The 19791-nt window shown below is 38.1% G+C and overlaps 1 protein-coding gene across 1 annotated transcript; it reads left to right on the top strand.

Annotated features, from left to right (window-relative positions):
* The first annotated feature begins 47 nt into the window (after positions 1-47).
* On the top strand, positions 48-19037 carry LOC106956915 (rho guanine nucleotide exchange factor 7). The gene is made up of 22 exons (XM_015048027.1): positions 48-512; positions 2218-2301; positions 5505-5589; positions 5673-5797; positions 5878-6082; positions 6826-6917; positions 9767-9861; positions 13630-13725; positions 13987-14109; positions 14188-14326; positions 14401-14460; positions 14560-14706; positions 14833-14919; positions 15037-15115; positions 15254-15384; positions 15485-15700; positions 16238-16334; positions 16453-16542; positions 16909-17067; positions 17296-17392; positions 17890-17944; positions 18253-19037. The coding sequence occupies exons 1-22, from the start codon at positions 348-350 to the stop codon at positions 18373-18375; spliced, it is 2550 nt and encodes an 849-aa protein (XP_014903513.1). The 5' UTR covers positions 48-347; the 3' UTR covers positions 18376-19037.
* The last annotated feature ends 754 nt before the right edge of the window (positions 19038-19791 follow it).

Raw genomic sequence — 19791 nt, 5'->3', positions numbered from 1 at the left:
GTTGGTTGGGTGTGGTGCATGTCTTCAGACAGCAAAAGTAGCACAGAGAGGAGGTGCAGGAGATCGACCCCTTTACAGAGTTCCACTTTTACTTTGAAAACTGCCAAAGGAAGTCATTTCTTACACCTTCTAGCTTGGTGAATCTGCTGGCCGCTACAGCTGTGCACAAAGCAAGGAGATACCAACATCCTCAGGAAGAGAGGAGAGGAAGAGGGAGGAGGAGGAGGAGCAAGGAGCGATCTTGTTTCTCACTTCCAGCGCCGTTCCTTCTGTTTCCAGGCTGCGGGGTTTTCACCCAGCCTGGACTGACTGAGCTGCTGCTGTAGGACGATCCGAGACGCCAAATCATGAATTCGGCAGAGCAGACGGTAACGTGGCTTATCACGCTTGGGGTCCTGGAGTCTCCCAAGAAGAGCGTGTCGGATCCAGAGGCTTTCCTCCAGGCGTCCCTGCAGGATGGAGTGGTTCTGTGCAGGCTGCTGGAGCGACTCAGACCCGGGACGGTGGACAAAGTAAGCAGTCTAAAAATGGAAAACCACACGGACGACTGATTTTTCCACTAATCTGAAATGCTTTTTACGGTACATTATGAGTAAAAATGATCAAATTATTAAAAAAAGATAATAACTGGAGGTCCCAAATAGGCTACAGTATGTTTTCGGTATTTTGCGCTCAGATCTTAATTAATGCCTATGTCCTACTTTTGTAAAAACGAAAAAAAAAAAATCTAGATCACAATTATTTTTGATGGCTATTGTTACACTTGGCAATTAAAACAAAAGTGTTGTTGTTTTGAAATGTACTGCGTATGTAAATATGAAAAAGTGTAATTGCAAAATACTTTTGACATTTTAAAAACAAGCAACAACAAGAACATGTTTAATATGGCTGGCAATTTGGGTAAACAGCTAAACTTAATAAAAAATGTTCACAATGGAGTTTAAATAAAACATTAGGTAACGAAGAGCAGTTGAAATATACTGCAATGGGGAAAATGCCTCAGTTTGATCATCCAAACACAACAAGATTCTGATATGCAAACTAAGAAAAGAAGAAACCCAAACACATGTAACTAGAGAGCCACAGATCAGTCTTTTTCTGGGTATCAGTAGCTTTGAGACGCAGATATTTCATCTGCATGAGCTGTTTGTTTGATAGATGTAGGTCTGACTCCAACACAAAAAATAAATAAAAATCACAAGATTGTCCCTATATGCATCAAAGTCTGTGTCCCAATTTCCCAAACATTTTTGTTTGCTCAATTCAATGAAAGGCATTAAAGTCATGCGATTGTTCACAACAACCGGTCTTCTGCAAGCTTGGCCACAAAGGGAATTCAAACTCGTATAAAAAACAAAACAAACTCTCTTGAATTGCTTAGAAATAAAGATACTCAGCTCTTTATTGGGGCTGATAACTTTTGTTTTTGGTTTTAAGTTTGACCTGCCATTTCTTATTTTGGCGAAGTTCACGTTTTCCTTTACAACAATCAGTAGTTAATCAAATCCTTATTTATGTTTTTTTTAAACCATATAATCTCACAGGTGTGCAAGGTTATTCCCATTTGCACCAGAGCACGACGACACATTCAGACATTTATATCCAACCACGCCCCCAAGACTCATGGACAATGGACTATGCGTCTGTTAACGTCACATCCTCCTTTAGCTTTGCGCAATTGCAATTAAAGTTTGACTGAAAATTTGATTTTAAATAGCTTTTGGTAAAACAACACAGTAAATAACAACAAAACTAAACCACGGGGAGAGAGAAAGCGCTCTTCAAAAATAAATTAAAGAACAATCATGTCACCAGACGTCAATGGAAGCAACTGTTTAATTCTTGAAAGCTTTACATTCTTTCTGGGGGTATTATAGATTAGAAATGCATAAGCACTCGATGAAATAATATTGAGTGCTTAGTTATCGCTATAAAGCAAAAAAAAAAAAATTAATTAAATAAATAAATAAAATAAAATAATAAAAAGTCGCATTTTAAGCTTGTTTGGCAATGGTTTGCTTTACTTTGAAAGGTAAAACCGGAAGTTGTGCTGATTAGGTTGCTCGATCCTGGAAAGCAGCAAGTGCACAGCCTGAACGTCTGTGGGTTAAAAAAAGACGTCTGTCAGTCAAGGAAACTCTTTAAAATCTGCCATAGGGGTTAATTACCGCTTCAGAAGAGTATTTGAAACTGACCCGGTTTTCTTTTAATTCATAGTTTATCCAGGAACCGAGGAGCGACAGCGAGTGTCAGAGGAACATTGCGGAGTTTATTAAGGGCTGCGGGGCTTTCAGTGTAGAGGTGAGTCACTCCATCAGTTGTGTATTTATTTAGTTACACTGCGAGGTTATTAAAAAACAACAACAACAACAACAAAAAACAATAAAGAAACACGTGTAGCTTTGTTTTTCTTGTGTAGAACCGCCTTTAAAATGTTATTTTGACAATTTATAAGTCGTGTCTTAAAGCTGCGAGACAGCAAGAGTAACGGGCTTTTTTATATGGAAATTTATCATAAAAAGTGCCTTTGTTTTGTCACTTTGAGTCTACAAATATTAACTACCAAGACTCTATGGTCTTGATTTTGAAATGGCTTGTCAGTCTCAATGCTGCTCTTTCATTAGACTGTATTTTATTGCTTTTCTTTAGCTTGCAGTTGTTTCTAAAGCTATTTATATTACTATGACCCCAAAGTGAGAATATTATTACCACCTCTTAATAAATCACTGATTGACTGTGATTAGCTAACTTTGTAAAATCAGTTTTATGATCCATATTAAGGCATGACTGCTTTGAGACTTTTAGAATCAAGAAATGATCTATGGGCTGTATTTGTTGCAACAATGAATTATGTCAAGGAAAATGTCTGGCTGTCAATTTTAAGCTGAAGTACTTTTGAGTAATGTGTCAGGATTGTGATTTAATGCAAACCAGCAAGAAAGACTCATAAAAGCAAAATGAAGGTGGCCTGGAGTAGCCTAGTCAAAGTCAGGAGTTAAGTCTGGTTTAACTGCTGTGGCATGATTAATTTTTGTTGCCCTCCAGTATCACTGACTTCTGCAAAGCAGTGGTCCTGCACCACAACTTATTCCAAATACTTATTTGGGGAGGGGGGGGTGTTTTCATATTGAAAATGAAAACATTGAAAAAAAATCTGTAGGGTAGCAAATACTTTGGTTGCAGATTCAAAACAAGCGAGAGAGATTATTTTTGTCACATTGGCTGCTCCCAAAATATGTATTTGCTGCCTGTGGTTCATTGGTAGTTATGGAAACAGGAGGCACAGATTCACTTTGATAGGATGTTGTTGTTTTTTTTTTCCATTTTTTTTTTTTTACTTGACAGGAATGTTAAGTCTGTGGAACTGATTCCTAAATGAACGCGTCTTGAATAGGATCACAGTGCATTTTGATGTTTTTTAATCTTCTGTCGGTGGGATATAAAGTAAATTCAGGGACAATCTGGTATTTGTCTTTCTGTCACAGTTCAAAAGGACAACGCAGGGCGTTTGCCTCTCTGTTTGCATTTCTAAATGGGTCATGGCAGGTTATGACCTCCTTCTCAGAGAGTATGCAGAGAGAGCCAGAGAATAATGTTCAAAACGACAAACATCCTCTCACACAGTATTGATTTTAGCCGTGGGAAAAAGAAGAGTGGGATCATAATGGAAGAGATAGTGCAGCATGTGGACTCCTAACAAGGTTCTACTGTGGATTTGTAAGACAGATGGGCTTTTTTTATTCAAAAAAAAAAAATAAAAAATCTTGAATCCTTGAGGAGGGATGGTGAGAGCATAAAATGGATAAAATGAGGGGGAGGGGAAGAGTGGGCTGATGTAATGTAGTCTGCCAGGCATCCAGTGGATTTTCCAATCAGCTTGATTAGAGGAATGGCAGCCATGTCACTGGAAGCCAAGGTCTCCGTTACGAGCAGTCGGGAGTAATTCCCCCAGACAGTCGTGAAGCAGGCGGAGGGCAGGCCAGACCGAGTGTCCCACAGAAGAGGATTACACAGAGGAGGGCAACTCGGACTTTGATTAACGGAAGCAGCGCAGGAAGCGGTCAGATTAAAAAAAAAAAAAAAACGCTGCTGGACGTTTGACTGTAGTTGTAGAAAAGCTACCTCATTGTAGCTGTAAACCATTTAAACTGTAGTCAAGTGAGCAGCTTAAGCTATCACAAACTTTTGTTTTAAGCACATGGCGACAAAGTAAAAATATTAGCTGTATTTAATCTTACCTTAAAGTTCATTTTTCTGATTATAAGGTTTTTGAAAGTTATGTTTTTCTACTAAAACTGATTTGAAGAGGAGAAAATTGCTCCTCCTTTTAGTGAAATTCATTTGGTAAACTCATAAAATATACAGGAATCATTTGGTTAAAGCTTTAAGCTCCGACTTTCACTGCATCTCATTCCAGTCCTGCTTTTCCTTAGAGTTGCTTTTAACTTCAGCTTAGTGGATGTCGGCTTTGGTTAATATTTTTCATTAAGTAGACCTTAAATTTTGTCTTGTGATTTTTTTTTTAAATAAACAAATGGATATTGTTTCCATTTATTATATAAAGATTAAATTAATTTAACAGAAGTTGATAGAAGCTATTATTCTCTAAAATCGAATGTTAAGACTATGGCGTGTGGAAACAACAGTTGACAGATTAATTGCAGCATAAATAAAACTTTTATTCAGGCAGAGGCCTCACTGTATAATTGTATTCTTTCTTTTACCTAATTTTACCCTCGATTACCAGTCGGTGAAGTTTTGGGTCGTTGTGCGTTCGCTGTAGTCAGTTGGCACAAAGTCGCCCCAAAGTGTTTTGGTGAGATTAGCAACCCAAGCCAAATGCAAAAGAATGTATCTGGAAGTGTTTGGCTCGTTATGCTGTTCAGATTTTGCGGTTTAATTTGCCAATATAACCTTTAAAAAGGGACACTACACCGAAAACAAACAAGCTATAAAAAGCTCAAACCTTGGCTTGCAAATGATCTGAAACGATGTATTAAAAGTTAAAATCCTCATCACATATGGCTCCATCTTCACAATTTGCTAATATAAACATGTTGCTGTGTGTGGTTTACACAGGATTAGGAGCTTCGGAGGTGTTTTGATTCTGGCTGCATGTGTTGCCAGTAACATGTGTGATCGAGCGATTACAAGAGGGAAGCTCAGACTTAATCCGCCTTCAGACCAAAGTTGGATCAGAGAATTAATGCAGCATTTGGCTCAGTTTTGCTTCATTTTTAGGGTGACGTACTTCTTCGAATGCAAACCAGATTAATTTATTGCATTTACCTTAAAGAAGAGTTTCTCAAAAGGTGTGAAAAGTTTTTTTTTTTTTTTTTTTTTTTCCGTCAGAGAGAACTCCTTTGTTTTGTATGTCTCATTCTTTGTGGAGAAATTTTGGCCCACTATCTAGGTTGTTCAAAAACAAACTTTGACTAGGCTAAAACAAATATATATATATATATAAAATAAAATAATGTTAAAACTTTTTATTTGTTTCCAAGCCTTTTGAAGTGAGCGACCTCCTGCAGGGACTGAACTTCTCCAAAGTACTAAACTCCTTAGTTGCTCTTAACAAAGCCACTGAAGGTAAGAGTCGGGTGTTTGGGGCCATCTTAGGTGTTCATCTCTTTTCGAGTGTTATGGTTTTGCTTCCTGCTGTGTGCCTGCAGAGTTGTCCGTCCCAGGAGACGGCACATGCTTGCCGCACCCCTCCAATCTACGGATCAAATCGTTCGACTCTCTGAACACTCAAAGTCGCTCCTCTAAGCTGCAGCAGCCTCAGTACCGCAGCCTGGTGAGTCACGCTGCCAACGCCGGCGTCGCAACTCCAGCCAGACGTTTTCCCATTAAAACGGCCTCTCCGCTCCACCGTAGGACATGTCGGACGGCGGCGTGTGCGGCCAGCTGCTGGTCAAAGCGCGTTTCGCCTTCCAGCCGACCAACGAGGACGAGCTCTCCTTCTCCAAGGGTGACATCATCTGTGTGACCAAGCAGGTGGAGGGGGGCTGGTGGGAAGGCTCGCTGAACGACAAGACTGGCTGGTTCCCCAGTAACTACGTGCGGGAGCTGAAAGGAGGCGGTGGGTGCTGACGAATACGGAAAGCGTTTAGTTGAAGATGCTGAAATATCAACGTGCTGTTTGGATTTTCACTTCTTTATAACGATTGGCATCAGACACTGTAAGAACTGCACTTATAGTTGAGTCTGTGCTGCTGCTTCTACAGTCAGGTTGATCAGATCCTCGTGGCTCGTCTGTAGTCTTGGTTTGCTGAGCTGCTTCCAAATTCAGGAAGCTTCACATGGACACAAAGAAAGGAAGTTCCTGAGCTGCTACTTAAAAAGGAAATTCCTGACGGAAAACAACAACTCAGACAGCAGCAGGCTGAGATGTAGCAGAGGATGCATATGCCCCGTTGAAATGGTTTCATTCATTTTGATCTTTTTAAGTACAATAAGATGCTCATTACCCAGAAAAGACAGAGATTTATCCTGGCTTTACATTGCAATGTGTATTTAACTGGAATGATTATAACAACATGCCTGTTAGGAGTCATGCAGAACTATAATGATCAAACCAAAAGCTGAAAGATAACTTTTGGGGTTTCATTAGCTATAAGCTCCAATGATTACGATAGAAAAACACACATTTTAAATAAATCACACTTTATAGAAAGGAGTGATGGTGTAAGGAATCTATATAGTAGGAATTGAACATTAATTCCTTTTCAATGACGGTCTAACAAACAGAGATGCACTTTAATATTGTGCTTGTAACATGTGTTGTCCTCTGATTGGAGCAGTAAGACTTTGTTCTGTTTTTAGACAAAACAGCAGACAAGCCAAAGTGTGGGACTCTGAAAAGTCCCCCAAAAAGTTTGGACACCAGCATCATCTCAAAGACCTATTACAACATGGTGAGTATCTATGGAGGACCAAAACCGACATAATAAAACATAAAAGAATAAATATATAAATAAAAGAATAAATGTATAAATAAAAGAATAAATATATATTTAGTTTTTCCTTGAGTTTCCCTCAAGTAATGTATATATTTTCTTTTTCATTTCCCCTAAACATGCGTTTTGTCAAGAAAAATAGATATTTTGGTATGTCTTTTTTTGCTTCTCTCTTTCCTGCTTGCTGTATTTCTGCTTGTTGTATTTCTGCTGCATCAATATGTTAATGAGGAGAGCTGTCCAGCTCCTCTACTATTGGCCAATGGAGCTTTGGAACCAGCGTCACTACGCGAGACGTTGTTGGCCGTTCAGCTCGCTCGGTGCATTTTTTTACAGGCCACAGACTAAAACAAACTTTATCCCGATGGTTTTAACGTGCTACCAACTGCAGTGACGTTAGTTGTGAGTTGTCCGCCAAGAAAGCAGCGTTTAGCTCTAGGTTGATCCGATTTATGAACGCTAATTTCAGCCAGCTGTTCTCCAGCTCCCTCCTCAGCGCTCGGAGGTTCACTTAGGGCTGTCAACAAATTTCCGAACTGAACACTCCTGTCAATAAATGTTAATAAATGCTTTGCCTAATGACCAACTGATCCAAAAAAGTGGTAATTCATGCTTTTACATGAAACAGACTACCCTCTTTTAAAATGTCAAGTCGTATTCAATAAGATTCAAAGCTCTATTGGCCAATAGTAGAGGAGCTGGACAGCTCTCCTCATTAACATATTGATGCAGCAGAAATAGAGCAAATGGATAAAGATCAAGCAGAAATACAGCAAGCAGAAAAGGGAGAAGCAAAAAAGGACAAAGCAAAATGTCTATTTTTCTTGACAAAACGCATGTTTAGGGGAAATGAAAAAGAAAATATATACATTACTTGACGGAAACTCATGTAAGGAAAAGGAAAAACTAAATATATATTTATGCATAATAAGAAATAAAAGAATAAATATATAAATAAAAGAATAAATAAAGGAATAAATAAATGTATTCTTTTATTTTTAATTATGTCGGTTTTGGTTCTCCATAAGCATCAGTATGTCAAGAAATCCGACCTCCTATTGTGCTCACTAATGTTTACTTAACATGCCAGCTGAAAGTCTTCGACCAGAAGTTAGACGTTTGGCTAAAATGATGGTTTGCAAAAAATGTAAAAATAAAATTTATTTTGTTTGTTTGTTTTTTTCTGTGGTGACTCAAGCTTAGAGGATGATTTTCACATTGTGTGTGTCCACCTTCATGGGCTGTCGCAATCAATCATTTTTGATTCACACATCTAATTGACCATCTCATAACCATGTCCGTGTGTGTATATAAGCATGGCATGATTTTGTGGAGCCCACATGGCACCCATACATGCGTCAGGTCTGTGTTGACAGAGTGCGGCCAATGTAATGTAGGTTATTTCTTCCATCTCAGTGGTTTCTGGGGCAGCCTTGCCTCAGGGTGGGCTCTTTCTGGTGCGAGTGTGTTTGAGTGTTTTTAATAATGTAGCAAGATGTCACAGTCTCTGCAGACGGTCTCATCTCTGGTCGAGGAGCCTCAGTGTTCTTTATACACTCGCATACAGGTTGTGCCTGAAGTGAAAGCTGTTCCTGGACCCTAATGCAAAAGAAAAAATAGGATCCTGTTTTTATTTATTTAAAAAAAAAAAAACTAGCTCAGATGAAGATGTAAGCTTTGGGCATTTTTATGATTACCAACTATATTGACCTATTTCATTCACTTGCCATACTAATACATATTTTCATGAAACATGTTAAAAATAAGCTAGTGTATACCTTAACACAGTATTGACAGATGAGTTATGTATTTTAAACCGTCACATATATATTTTCCCACCACAAATGCCATGTGTCTCTCAGAGCATGAAAAGTGACGCACAGATCCTCAAAGACTTGATGTTCCATAAAATCTGCTTCATTTTGTCAGGTTTAGACTCATAACAGGAGATTTTCACAACACCAGCATGAGTCAGAAATAAGATTGTGATAGCAGTATAGCATATGTTACTGTTTTAGATGGCTTCACACCTCACTCACTTCTTGTTTGAGCTAAAAATGTGCAATTGTTGGAAACATCAAGCCTGCTAGACTTCTGTAATTGTTGCAAGGTCTGTAAATGAACCTGTGGGGTAAAATGAAAATCCGGTTTTTAAGACACTGTAAACTGCACTACTGGATGGAGGGTGTGCTGTTGCTCCCCCAGGACGCTTTAACTGCCCAGTTTGCTTATCTTTAACAAGGTTTACAGCGTTTTCTTCCCAATAATTTAGGACTGTAACTGACAGTCATTTTAGTAATTGATTAAACCATCAATTTTTCATGTTGATTATTTAGATAAAATATGGCACTTTCTACAGATTATTTAACAACTTAATCCTTTTTTTTCTTTTTGCAAAATTAGAAATACATTAAAATGAGAATAAAAAAATATTCAATTCCTTTTTAAAATTAGAAAATAAAAATTTTATTCCCCAAATAAAATATATCTACAGACAGATGTTTTTTTTTAAATCTTAATTGCAAAATGTATGTTTTGTACAGTCTTCACATAATTGCTCTGAATTTTTTTCTTGGATTTTTTTGAGTGTATACTGCACTTAATCACTGACTAAATTAGTAAGTATTATTTCAATAATTGATTAATCAGTTAATCCGATTAATCGTTTCAACCCAACAATTAATCACAGCTGTCTTGATGTTTCTCTCTCTTTATAAATTTCTGTTCATTTCCTTAAGAGATTCATGGAAAACATGGACAAGTGTAAAAAACAGGATTTATTTTTACTAATTCCGTCTCTCTCACAGGTCCTTCAGAACATCCTGGAGGCAGAGAGTGAATATTCAAGGGAGCTACAGAGTCTCCTGGGGACGTACCTACGTCCACTTCACCCCACAGACAGGTAGACGTNAGAACTGCACTTATAGTTGAGTCTGTGCTGCTGCTTCTACAGTCAGGTTGATCAGATCCTCGTGGCTCGTCTGTAGTCTTGGTTTGCTGAGCTGCTTCCAAATTCAGGAAGCTTCACATGGACACAAAGAAAGGAAGTTCCTGAGCTGCTACTTAAAAAGGAAATTCCTGACGGAAAACAACAACTCAGACAGCAGCAGGCTGAGATGTAGCAGAGGATGCATATGCCCCGTTGAAATGGTTTCATTCATTTTGATCTTTTTAAGTACAATAAGATGCTCATTACCCAGAAAAGACAGAGATTTATCCTGGCTTTACATTGCAATGTGTATTTAACTGGAATGATTATAACAACATGCCTGTTAGGAGTCATGCAGAACTATAATGATCAAACCAAAAGCTGAAAGATAACTTTTGGGGTTTCATTAGCTATAAGCTCCAATGATTACGATAGAAAAACACACATTTTAAATAAATCACACTTTATAGAAAGGAGTGATGGTGTAAGGAATCTATATAGTAGGAATTGAACATTAATTCCTTTTCAATGACGGTCTAACAAACAGAGATGCACTTTAATATTGTGCTTGTAACATGTGTTGTCCTCTGATTGGAGCAGTAAGACTTTGTTCTGTTTTTAGACAAAACAGCAGACAAGCCAAAGTGTGGGACTCTGAAAAGTCCCCCAAAAAGTTTGGACACCAGCATCATCTCAAAGACCTATTACAACATGGTGAGTATCTATGGAGGACCAAAACCGACATAATAAAACATAAAAGAATAAATATATAAATAAAAGAATAAATGTATAAATAAAAGAATAAATATATATTTAGTTTTTCCTTGAGTTTCCCTCAAGTAATGTATATATTTTCTTTTTCATTTCCCCTAAACATGCGTTTTGTCAAGAAAAATAGATATTTTGGTATGTCTTTTTTTGCTTCTCTCTTTCCTGCTTGCTGTATTTCTGCTTGTTGTATTTCTGCTGCATCAATATGTTAATGAGGAGAGCTGTCCAGCTCCTCTACTATTGGCCAATGGAGCTTTGGAACCAGCGTCACTACGCGAGACGTTGTTGGCCGTTCAGCTCGCTCGGTGCATTTTTTTACAGGCCACAGACTAAAACAAACTTTATCCCGATGGTTTTAACGTGCTACCAACTGCAGTGACGTTAGTTGTGAGTTGTCCGCCAAGAAAGCAGCGTTTAGCTCTAGGTTGATCCGATTTATGAACGCTAATTTCAGCCAGCTGTTCTCCAGCTCCCTCCTCAGCGCTCGGAGGTTCACTTAGGGCTGTCAACAAATTTCCGAACTGAACACTCCTGTCAATAAATGTTAATAAATGCTTTGCCTAATGACCAACTGATCCAAAAAAGTGGTAATTCATGCTTTTACATGAAACAGACTACCCTCTTTTAAAATGTCAAGTCGTATTCAATAAGATTCAAAGCTCTATTGGCCAATAGTAGAGGAGCTGGACAGCTCTCCTCATTAACATATTGATGCAGCAGAAATAGAGCAAATGGATAAAGATCAAGCAGAAATACAGCAAGCAGAAAAGGGAGAAGCAAAAAAGGACAAAGCAAAATGTCTATTTTTCTTGACAAAACGCATGTTTAGGGGAAATGAAAAAGAAAATATATACATTACTTGACGGAAACTCATGTAAGGAAAAGGAAAAACTAAATATATATTTATGCATAATAAGAAATAAAAGAATAAATATATAAATAAAAGAATAAATAAAGGAATAAATAAATGTATTCTTTTATTTTTAATTATGTCGGTTTTGGTTCTCCATAAGCATCAGTATGTCAAGAAATCCGACCTCCTATTGTGCTCACTAATGTTTACTTAACATGCCAGCTGAAAGTCTTCGACCAGAAGTTAGACGTTTGGCTAAAATGATGGTTTGCAAAAAATGTAAAAATAAAATTTATTTTGTTTGTTTGTTTTTTTCTGTGGTGACTCAAGCTTAGAGGATGATTTTCACATTGTGTGTGTCCACCTTCATGGGCTGTCGCAATCAATCATTTTTGATTCACACATCTAATTGACCATCTCATAACCATGTCCGTGTGTGTATATAAGCATGGCATGATTTTGTGGAGCCCACATGGCACCCATACATGCGTCAGGTCTGTGTTGACAGAGTGCGGCCAATGTAATGTAGGTTATTTCTTCCATCTCAGTGGTTTCTGGGGCAGCCTTGCCTCAGGGTGGGCTCTTTCTGGTGCGAGTGTGTTTGAGTGTTTTTAATAATGTAGCAAGATGTCACAGTCTCTGCAGACGGTCTCATCTCTGGTCGAGGAGCCTCAGTGTTCTTTATACACTCGCATACAGGTTGTGCCTGAAGTGAAAGCTGTTCCTGGACCCTAATGCAAAAGAAAAAATAGGATCCTGTTTTTATTTATTTAAAAAAAAAAAAACTAGCTCAGATGAAGATGTAAGCTTTGGGCATTTTTATGATTACCAACTATATTGACCTATTTCATTCACTTGCCATACTAATACATATTTTCATGAAACATGTTAAAAATAAGCTAGTGTATACCTTAACACAGTATTGACAGATGAGTTATGTATTTTAAACCGTCACATATATATTTTCCCACCACAAATGCCATGTGTCTCTCAGAGCATGAAAAGTGACGCACAGATCCTCAAAGACTTGATGTTCCATAAAATCTGCTTCATTTTGTCAGGTTTAGACTCATAACAGGAGATTTTCACAACACCAGCATGAGTCAGAAATAAGATTGTGATAGCAGTATAGCATATGTTACTGTTTTAGATGGCTTCACACCTCACTCACTTCTTGTTTGAGCTAAAAATGTGCAATTGTTGGAAACATCAAGCCTGCTAGACTTCTGTAATTGTTGCAAGGTCTGTAAATGAACCTGTGGGGTAAAATGAAAATCCGGTTTTTAAGACACTGTAAACTGCACTACTGGATGGAGGGTGTGCTGTTGCTCCCCCAGGACGCTTTAACTGCCCAGTTTGCTTATCTTTAACAAGGTTTACAGCGTTTTCTTCCCAATAATTTAGGACTGTAACTGACAGTCATTTTAGTAATTGATTAAACCATCAATTTTTCATGTTGATTATTTAGATAAAATATGGCACTTTCTACAGATTATTTAACAACTTAATCCTTTTTTTTCTTTTTGCAAAATTAGAAATACATTAAAATGAGAATAAAAAAATATTCAATTCCTTTTTAAAATTAGAAAATAAAAATTTTATTCCCCAAATAAAATATATCTACAGACAGATGTTTTTTTTTAAATCTTAATTGCAAAATGTATGTTTTGTACAGTCTTCACATAATTGCTCTGAATTTTTTTCTTGGATTTTTTTGAGTGTATACTGCACTTAATCACTGACTAAATTAGTAAGTATTATTTCAATAATTGATTAATCAGTTAATCCGATTAATCGTTTCAACCCAACAATTAATCACAGCTGTCTTGATGTTTCTCTCTCTTTATAAATTTCTGTTCATTTCCTTAAGAGATTCATGGAAAACATGGACAAGTGTAAAAAACAGGATTTATTTTTACTAATTCCGTCTCTCTCACAGGTCCTTCAGAACATCCTGGAGGCAGAGAGTGAATATTCAAGGGAGCTACAGAGTCTCCTGGGGACGTACCTACGTCCACTTCACCCCACAGACAGGTAGACGTTCTTCACCCCACTGTATAAATAAAATTTTACGTTGCAGCACGTATGTCTCAAAATTATTTTCTTCTGCTTTACAGACTCGGCAGTGTTGACATCGGTCATATTCAGGGAAATCTGGAAGAGATCTCTACATTTCAGCAGATGCTTGTCCAGTCTTTGGACGACCAGACCAAGTCAGTTTGTTTTTGTCTTTGTCTGCAAAATTCCTTAATTTTTTTTTTTTTTTTTTTTTTTTTTTTTTGTCGGATTCAAAACTGCTAAGAAGAACACGTAGCACTTTTTTTTGTATGTTTTAAAGTACTTTTAAATAAACTTTAAGTAGATGTAGCAGCAGAGCCATCTAGTGGTCAGCTGAATTTAGTATTTTTTTTCTGTATAATTGCAGAAATAAACATTTTTCCATTCAGTCTGATATTGCAGTGTAATTTGTGTAGACTTCCAGAGAACCAACAGAGAATCGGGGGTTTCTTTCTGAACCTGATGCCTGAGATGAAGGCCATATATGTGGCTTACTGCTCCAATCACCCGTCTGCAGTCAGTGTGCTCACACAGCACAGGTATGGACTCAAACCCTGAACACGTTTTGAAACTACAAACACTTTAAACTAACAGGTTTATGAATGTGTGTCTCACAGCGATGATCTTAGGGAATATATGGAGTCAAAAGGAGCGTCCAGTCCCGGCAACCTGACGCTAACAGTCAGTCTGAGCAAACCCTTCACCAGAATGGAAAGATACCCAGCACTGCTGAAGGAACTGGACAGACATATGGAAGTAAGAGTCCGTTTGTAGACCCAAAACTTCAGGCGACGCACATTCTTGTTTTTGATATTCTGGTCGTCTTTTAGGAGCAACACCCTGACCGAGCTGACCTCAGCGCAGCCATGGCAGCCTTCAAAGGCCTTGCAGTGAGAATGCTTCTTTTCCAGTTGTGAATCAATTTTACGTCACATTTTGCAGAGTTTTTTTTTTTTTTTTTTTTTTTACCAGAGTGTGTTTTAACGTAGGCAGAGTGTGAGGAGGTGAGAAAGAGGAAGAACCTGGAGCTGCAGATTCTGACTGAGCCAATCAGAAACTGGGAAGGAGAAGACATTAAAACTCTCGGCCCAGTTCTCCACATGTCCCAAGTCAAGGTTCACACGCAGAATTGCCAGGTACAAAACTCTGTGACGGAGGTGTTGAGTTTCGCTTTTTACCTGTCGAAGTCCGAATTGTTGTGATCTCTCGCCTGCGAGTCGAATCCAGCAGGATTTGGTGAACCACGTTTGTGTTTCTTCCAGGAGTCAAATGAACGCTTCCTCATCTTGTTCCCTCACACTCTGCTCATGCTCTCAGCTAGCCTCCGAATGAGTGGATTCATATACCAGGTATGTTATCATCATTATATTGCACAGATATTCATATGAATTGTTATTTAGGCTCACAAACATTAAAGGAATTGACTTCCAGCTCTAAGGGGAGCTCCTCTGTGTTTCTGTTTGTAGGGGAAAATGCCTCTATCAGGAATGCTCATCTCCAGAATTGAAGATGGAGAAAACCTGAAGAATGCTTTTGAAATATCTGGTCACTCCCACTTTTTCTCTCTATTTTCAAAATAAAATCATTTCAACAGAGGTCATATTGTTCCAAAAGATAACCCACTTCATGAGCTTGATTATTAAATAACACATCATCTCCAACTGTGTGCCTGTTGTTGAGCAGGAGGCCAGTGTGAGCGCACGCAGATAGCTTGTAGCAGTCAACGTGATCTACAAGACTGGTTGGACCTCCTCACCAAACACACACACACCACACCGCCTCAAGTATGCAAGCTTCAGGATGTTTGTTACACAGTAAGGCTCCATGTTGTTCCGTCAGCCAGTGAGTTGATGGATGTTGACCCTCGCTGCTCATTCGTTCGTCTCTTTCTCTTCTTCACCTCGTCGCCTCTAGTTGCCCTCCCATCCCGCCGCTCACTCCAGATACTCCGAGTCTCGCGGGGGGAGCCCTTACCACACCCTGCCTCATCCCTCCTTAAATGGGACCATTTCCAGCAGCGGCCCCGTGTGGGGACCGCTGGAGCCACCGAGCACCCCCAAACCCTGGACCCTGAGCTGCCTTCGCCCTGCACCTCCACTACGGCCGTCTGCTGCTCTGTGCTTCAAAGAGGTGCCGATCGCAAACCCGTTCACGCAAACCTTCTTATAGACCCACACAAAGCAAGGCGTAATTGTGAAGTGGGAGGAACATGAGAGGGTTTTGAATATTTTTATAAACAGTGTGAAGAGTTAGCACACAGCTCCAGCTAGTTCAGCTAGTAATTAGTGATCAGGCCTGAAATCTGGCTATAGTGGCAGACTCAAACCTGAGCCTTCAAAGACACATAAACACAGTTTAAAAAAAAGTCAGCCTTCTATCACCTGAAGAACAACCTGCTGTTTAGGGTTTATTTTGATTCATGATGACTGGAGCATTGATTGACACATTTCATGTGTATTTGCTTGGAGATTTTGATGATTGTGTTTACATTATGATGATAGCTTACATTATGAGTTATTGTAAGAGGTTTTTATGGTGTAAAGCACCTTGTTAATGAAATGTAAAGAAACTTGTATGTAAATTTGAACCAAATGTTCTTGCAGTTACAGCTGTAAATCTTTGAATCGCCTTTTTTTTTTTTTTTGGCACTGATTTTGTCTTTTAAAGGATGTAAGTAAAAGCCCCAAAAACAAGAGGCCACTGCTCCCTACCATAAGGAAACCAGAGAGGAAACCATCGGAGGAAGATTTCACTGCTAGAAAGAGTAAGCTGAGCACACTGAAAACAAATGAGCTTTTGACAGGTTTCTTCTGCATTAAAACTTTTGGATTTATCCTCATCTGTCATGTTTCTGTTCCTCCCACCTTCCTCTGGTGCGTCAGGCACAGCGGCTCTGGAGGAGGACGCTCAGATACTGAAGGTGATCGAGGCTTACTGCACGAGTGCAAAGACTCGCCAGACTCTAAACTCAAGTGAGTTACTTTACTTCTTCATATCCACACACAGTGTCTCAAACTGTTAGTACTGTGAATTACTTTTTCTTCAAAGCTTTTCTTTTTTACTAACAAGTTTCTCTCTCTCCTCTCTTTTCTCTGATATTCATTCAACCTCTTATGTCATCCTCATCCATTCTCTATTTTCCTATTTGTCCCAAACAAATCATTATTATTTTTGATTTGTCCTTGTGTTGTCATGCATTTTCCTATTTTGTTTGCGTTTTTTGTCCAAACCGACTTTATGGTTTTTCCGACACCTTCTTCACCCTTTTTCCAATATGATTTGATTTTATTCCCTCATCCTCCAAAACATGTAATTTGGTGTTTTATGGCACCGTAAAGCATGGCAGGGAACTGACCTCATGCACAACCATGTGCTGGCTGAGACCAGCCTCACAGTGGCTGCGCTCCCTAGTAACCTGCCATCTTCTGACCAATCAGAAGACTCCGATTATGACAGTATCTGGACTAATCAAAGTCACAGGACCGCCTCGTTTTCTCGTAAGACGTTGTTGTGAACTGTTTCTGCTGAGTCAAAGTGTGTGATAGGTGCTGTGTGGATGTCAGTGTGTTGCTGGAATCTTCCAAATACTTTGTTTTTAAATATCTGATTAAGTATCATTTAAGAATAACAATTAAGTGTAGATTTTTTTTACTTGCTTAAGTTGTGAAATACTCTGGTTACTTTGTAAAAATTAAAAATAGATTTTTTTACTTTTATTGTCTTAGGCTCCAGCAGAAAGGATGTCCATATGCTGTTCCCAGAGGAGGAGAAGATTATTGTTGAAGAAACAAGGAGCAACGGACAAACTGTAGTGGAGGAACGGTAATAAATCTGAGTATATGCGCATCATATTTAAAAACAGGTCAATTGTTTGATGAACTTATGCATTGCAATGTATCAAATAATTTTTTTTAGATGTGATTTGTTCTATTTTACTTCATTTGGCTAATTTAAAGGGCTTAGTGACAAATACATTTCATTGTGATTTTTTTTATAGTATAAACATTATGTGTGTTAAAGCGTATGTGTATACTAATGCCTTTGCTAATTTTTATTAATAATATTCCTGTATGTATATATATGGATGACTGATAGAAGAAAAATATTAAAGCAGAGCTTTCATATTTATTTTATTTTTGCACCAGTAGTTTTGGATTAAGTTCTACTTTTAAAAAAATGACCTCCTGCCACTGACATTCAGCTTCTTGCATTGGTTGTACTTTTTTATTTTTGTGAATGTAGCTTAATTTTTTCTCCTTGTTTTGGATCGACATGTAAACAGGTTATGGGGTATAAATTATATATTTTTTCTCCTGCAGGAGTCTGGTGGACACCGTTTATAGCCTCAGAGATGAGGTTCAGGAACTCAAGCAGGTCAGTTTCGTCTTTCTTTTTATTCCTGCCTATATTCTATTTTATTTCAGCCCAAAATTGAGGTTAGATTGAAAAACAAAAATCATTTTGATATCTAAATTTTGTTGTATTCAGTTTAGCATTATGGGATACAGACTAACCAAGCAGTTGGTATTGGTCATACCAGTTTTCTTTCATTTTAGGGTCACATTTTATGTGTATAAAATGTGTGGTGTGATTTCTACTTTGTTGTAGTATTAGTTTTTTGTCCCAGAGTTCCTGTTTTTTTTCTTTCGTTCTTTGTTAATCTGTCTCCTTCTGTTTTCCAGGACAACAAGAGAATAAAGCGGACACTGGAGGAGGAGCAGCGAGCGAGAAAAGAGCTGGAGCGAATCGTCAGGCGGGTTCTGAAGAACATGAACGACCCGACCTGGGATGAGACTAACCTCTGAAACCGCTTCAGATTTGAAGCCAGGACCAATTTCTGACATTTAAATCATTATATGATGAGAGCTGTTAGCTGTGTGGACAGAAGCTGCCAGTAGTTTGTGCCACTCTTCATCACTTAATTTAATTTTAAAACCTTGAACTAACCCATGTGCCAAACCAGGGACCAGGAAACTGCCTGCCAGCTATCGATGAAGCCGCCCCTACTGTTCATGAAGTAATGAAGCCATAACAGCTGGTAGGCATGAGGATGTCACTTCGGTTCGTCTTTTCTTCTGTACTTGAACCAATAATAATTTCCTTTTTCTTTCCTAGTGTTGTCGCTGCTCCTTCCACTGGTATCCAGGACTGTATTTTATTTGCTCCTGGTCCATAAATATTACAGTTTTAAATGAACAAGACACCATAAGAAAGTTCAATAGTTAAGTCTTGATTAAAAACACACACACACACACACACAGTCACTGTCAGTCACACTTCCTGTGAGAACTTTGCATTCACTCATAGTGATGCGTATAAATGCTTCTTTTTCCAGAGCGGAGTCATTACACAACATAACACTTAAAGCTGCAGTATGTAACTTTAATAAAGAATATGTTTATTACGTATTTATTGAAACTGTCATCATTTCATGACGATACATTATGAGGCAGATAATCTGTGAAAAGACTGAACTCTTCCTCCTCCTCTGCTGCTGTTAATCACATGGCGAATGATTGACAGCGCTAAGACGCGCCTCGTGGCTCTGATTGATTGTTTCTAGTTAGCACTGGGAGAAGGCAGAGGAGCTTGATTTTTTTTTTTCTTTTTACGCCAGTTTATCTGTGTCATACCATACTATTATGACATTATGACAGTTTCAACAAATGCATATAAAAATATTTTCTACATACTGTTTGGTGGAGGTTTGAATTTAAACCAAATGTTAGTGGGTATATCTATAATTCAGGCTCCAACTTCCTAACTTTAGAAATCATTCTAGTTTTATGGTGTATAATCATTCAGTCCTGGAAAAATGAGTTCACATGGTTCATTCCCATTAGGAGTTGCTATAAAACATTTAACTGTATATTTTGTCTCCAAATGAAATGAACATTTAAAGGAACCAACAAGCCAGCTATGAAGTTACCAAAAACATCATAAATCAGCCAATAATGCACCAGCGTTTATAAAGATTTATGAACCGCAAAAGAGTAACTAATAGTTTAAAAAAATGTTTGTAACTGATGATGAGATTATGTTATGGGACCACAGGAAAAAAAAATAACAGAACAGTCGTATTTATATTTGTTTTAATTTGATAAGCTACAATAAAACATCTTGAAAATGTTTGGTTTTCAGAAAACCTCAGGGCTTAATACCTTATGTTTCCAGCTCCAAATTAACACCCATTTCTACTTTAATTTTTCAAGCAATATTTA

Source organism: Poecilia latipinna, unplaced genomic scaffold (genome assembly GCF_001443285.1).
Source record: "Poecilia latipinna isolate Pla-1442-1.1 unplaced genomic scaffold, P_latipinna-1.0 Scaffold856, whole genome shotgun sequence".
NCBI lineage: Eukaryota > Metazoa > Chordata > Actinopteri > Cyprinodontiformes > Poeciliidae > Poecilia > Poecilia latipinna.
Note: the sequence above shows the minus strand (reverse complement) of the source record. Positions and strands in the feature narration are given on the sequence as shown.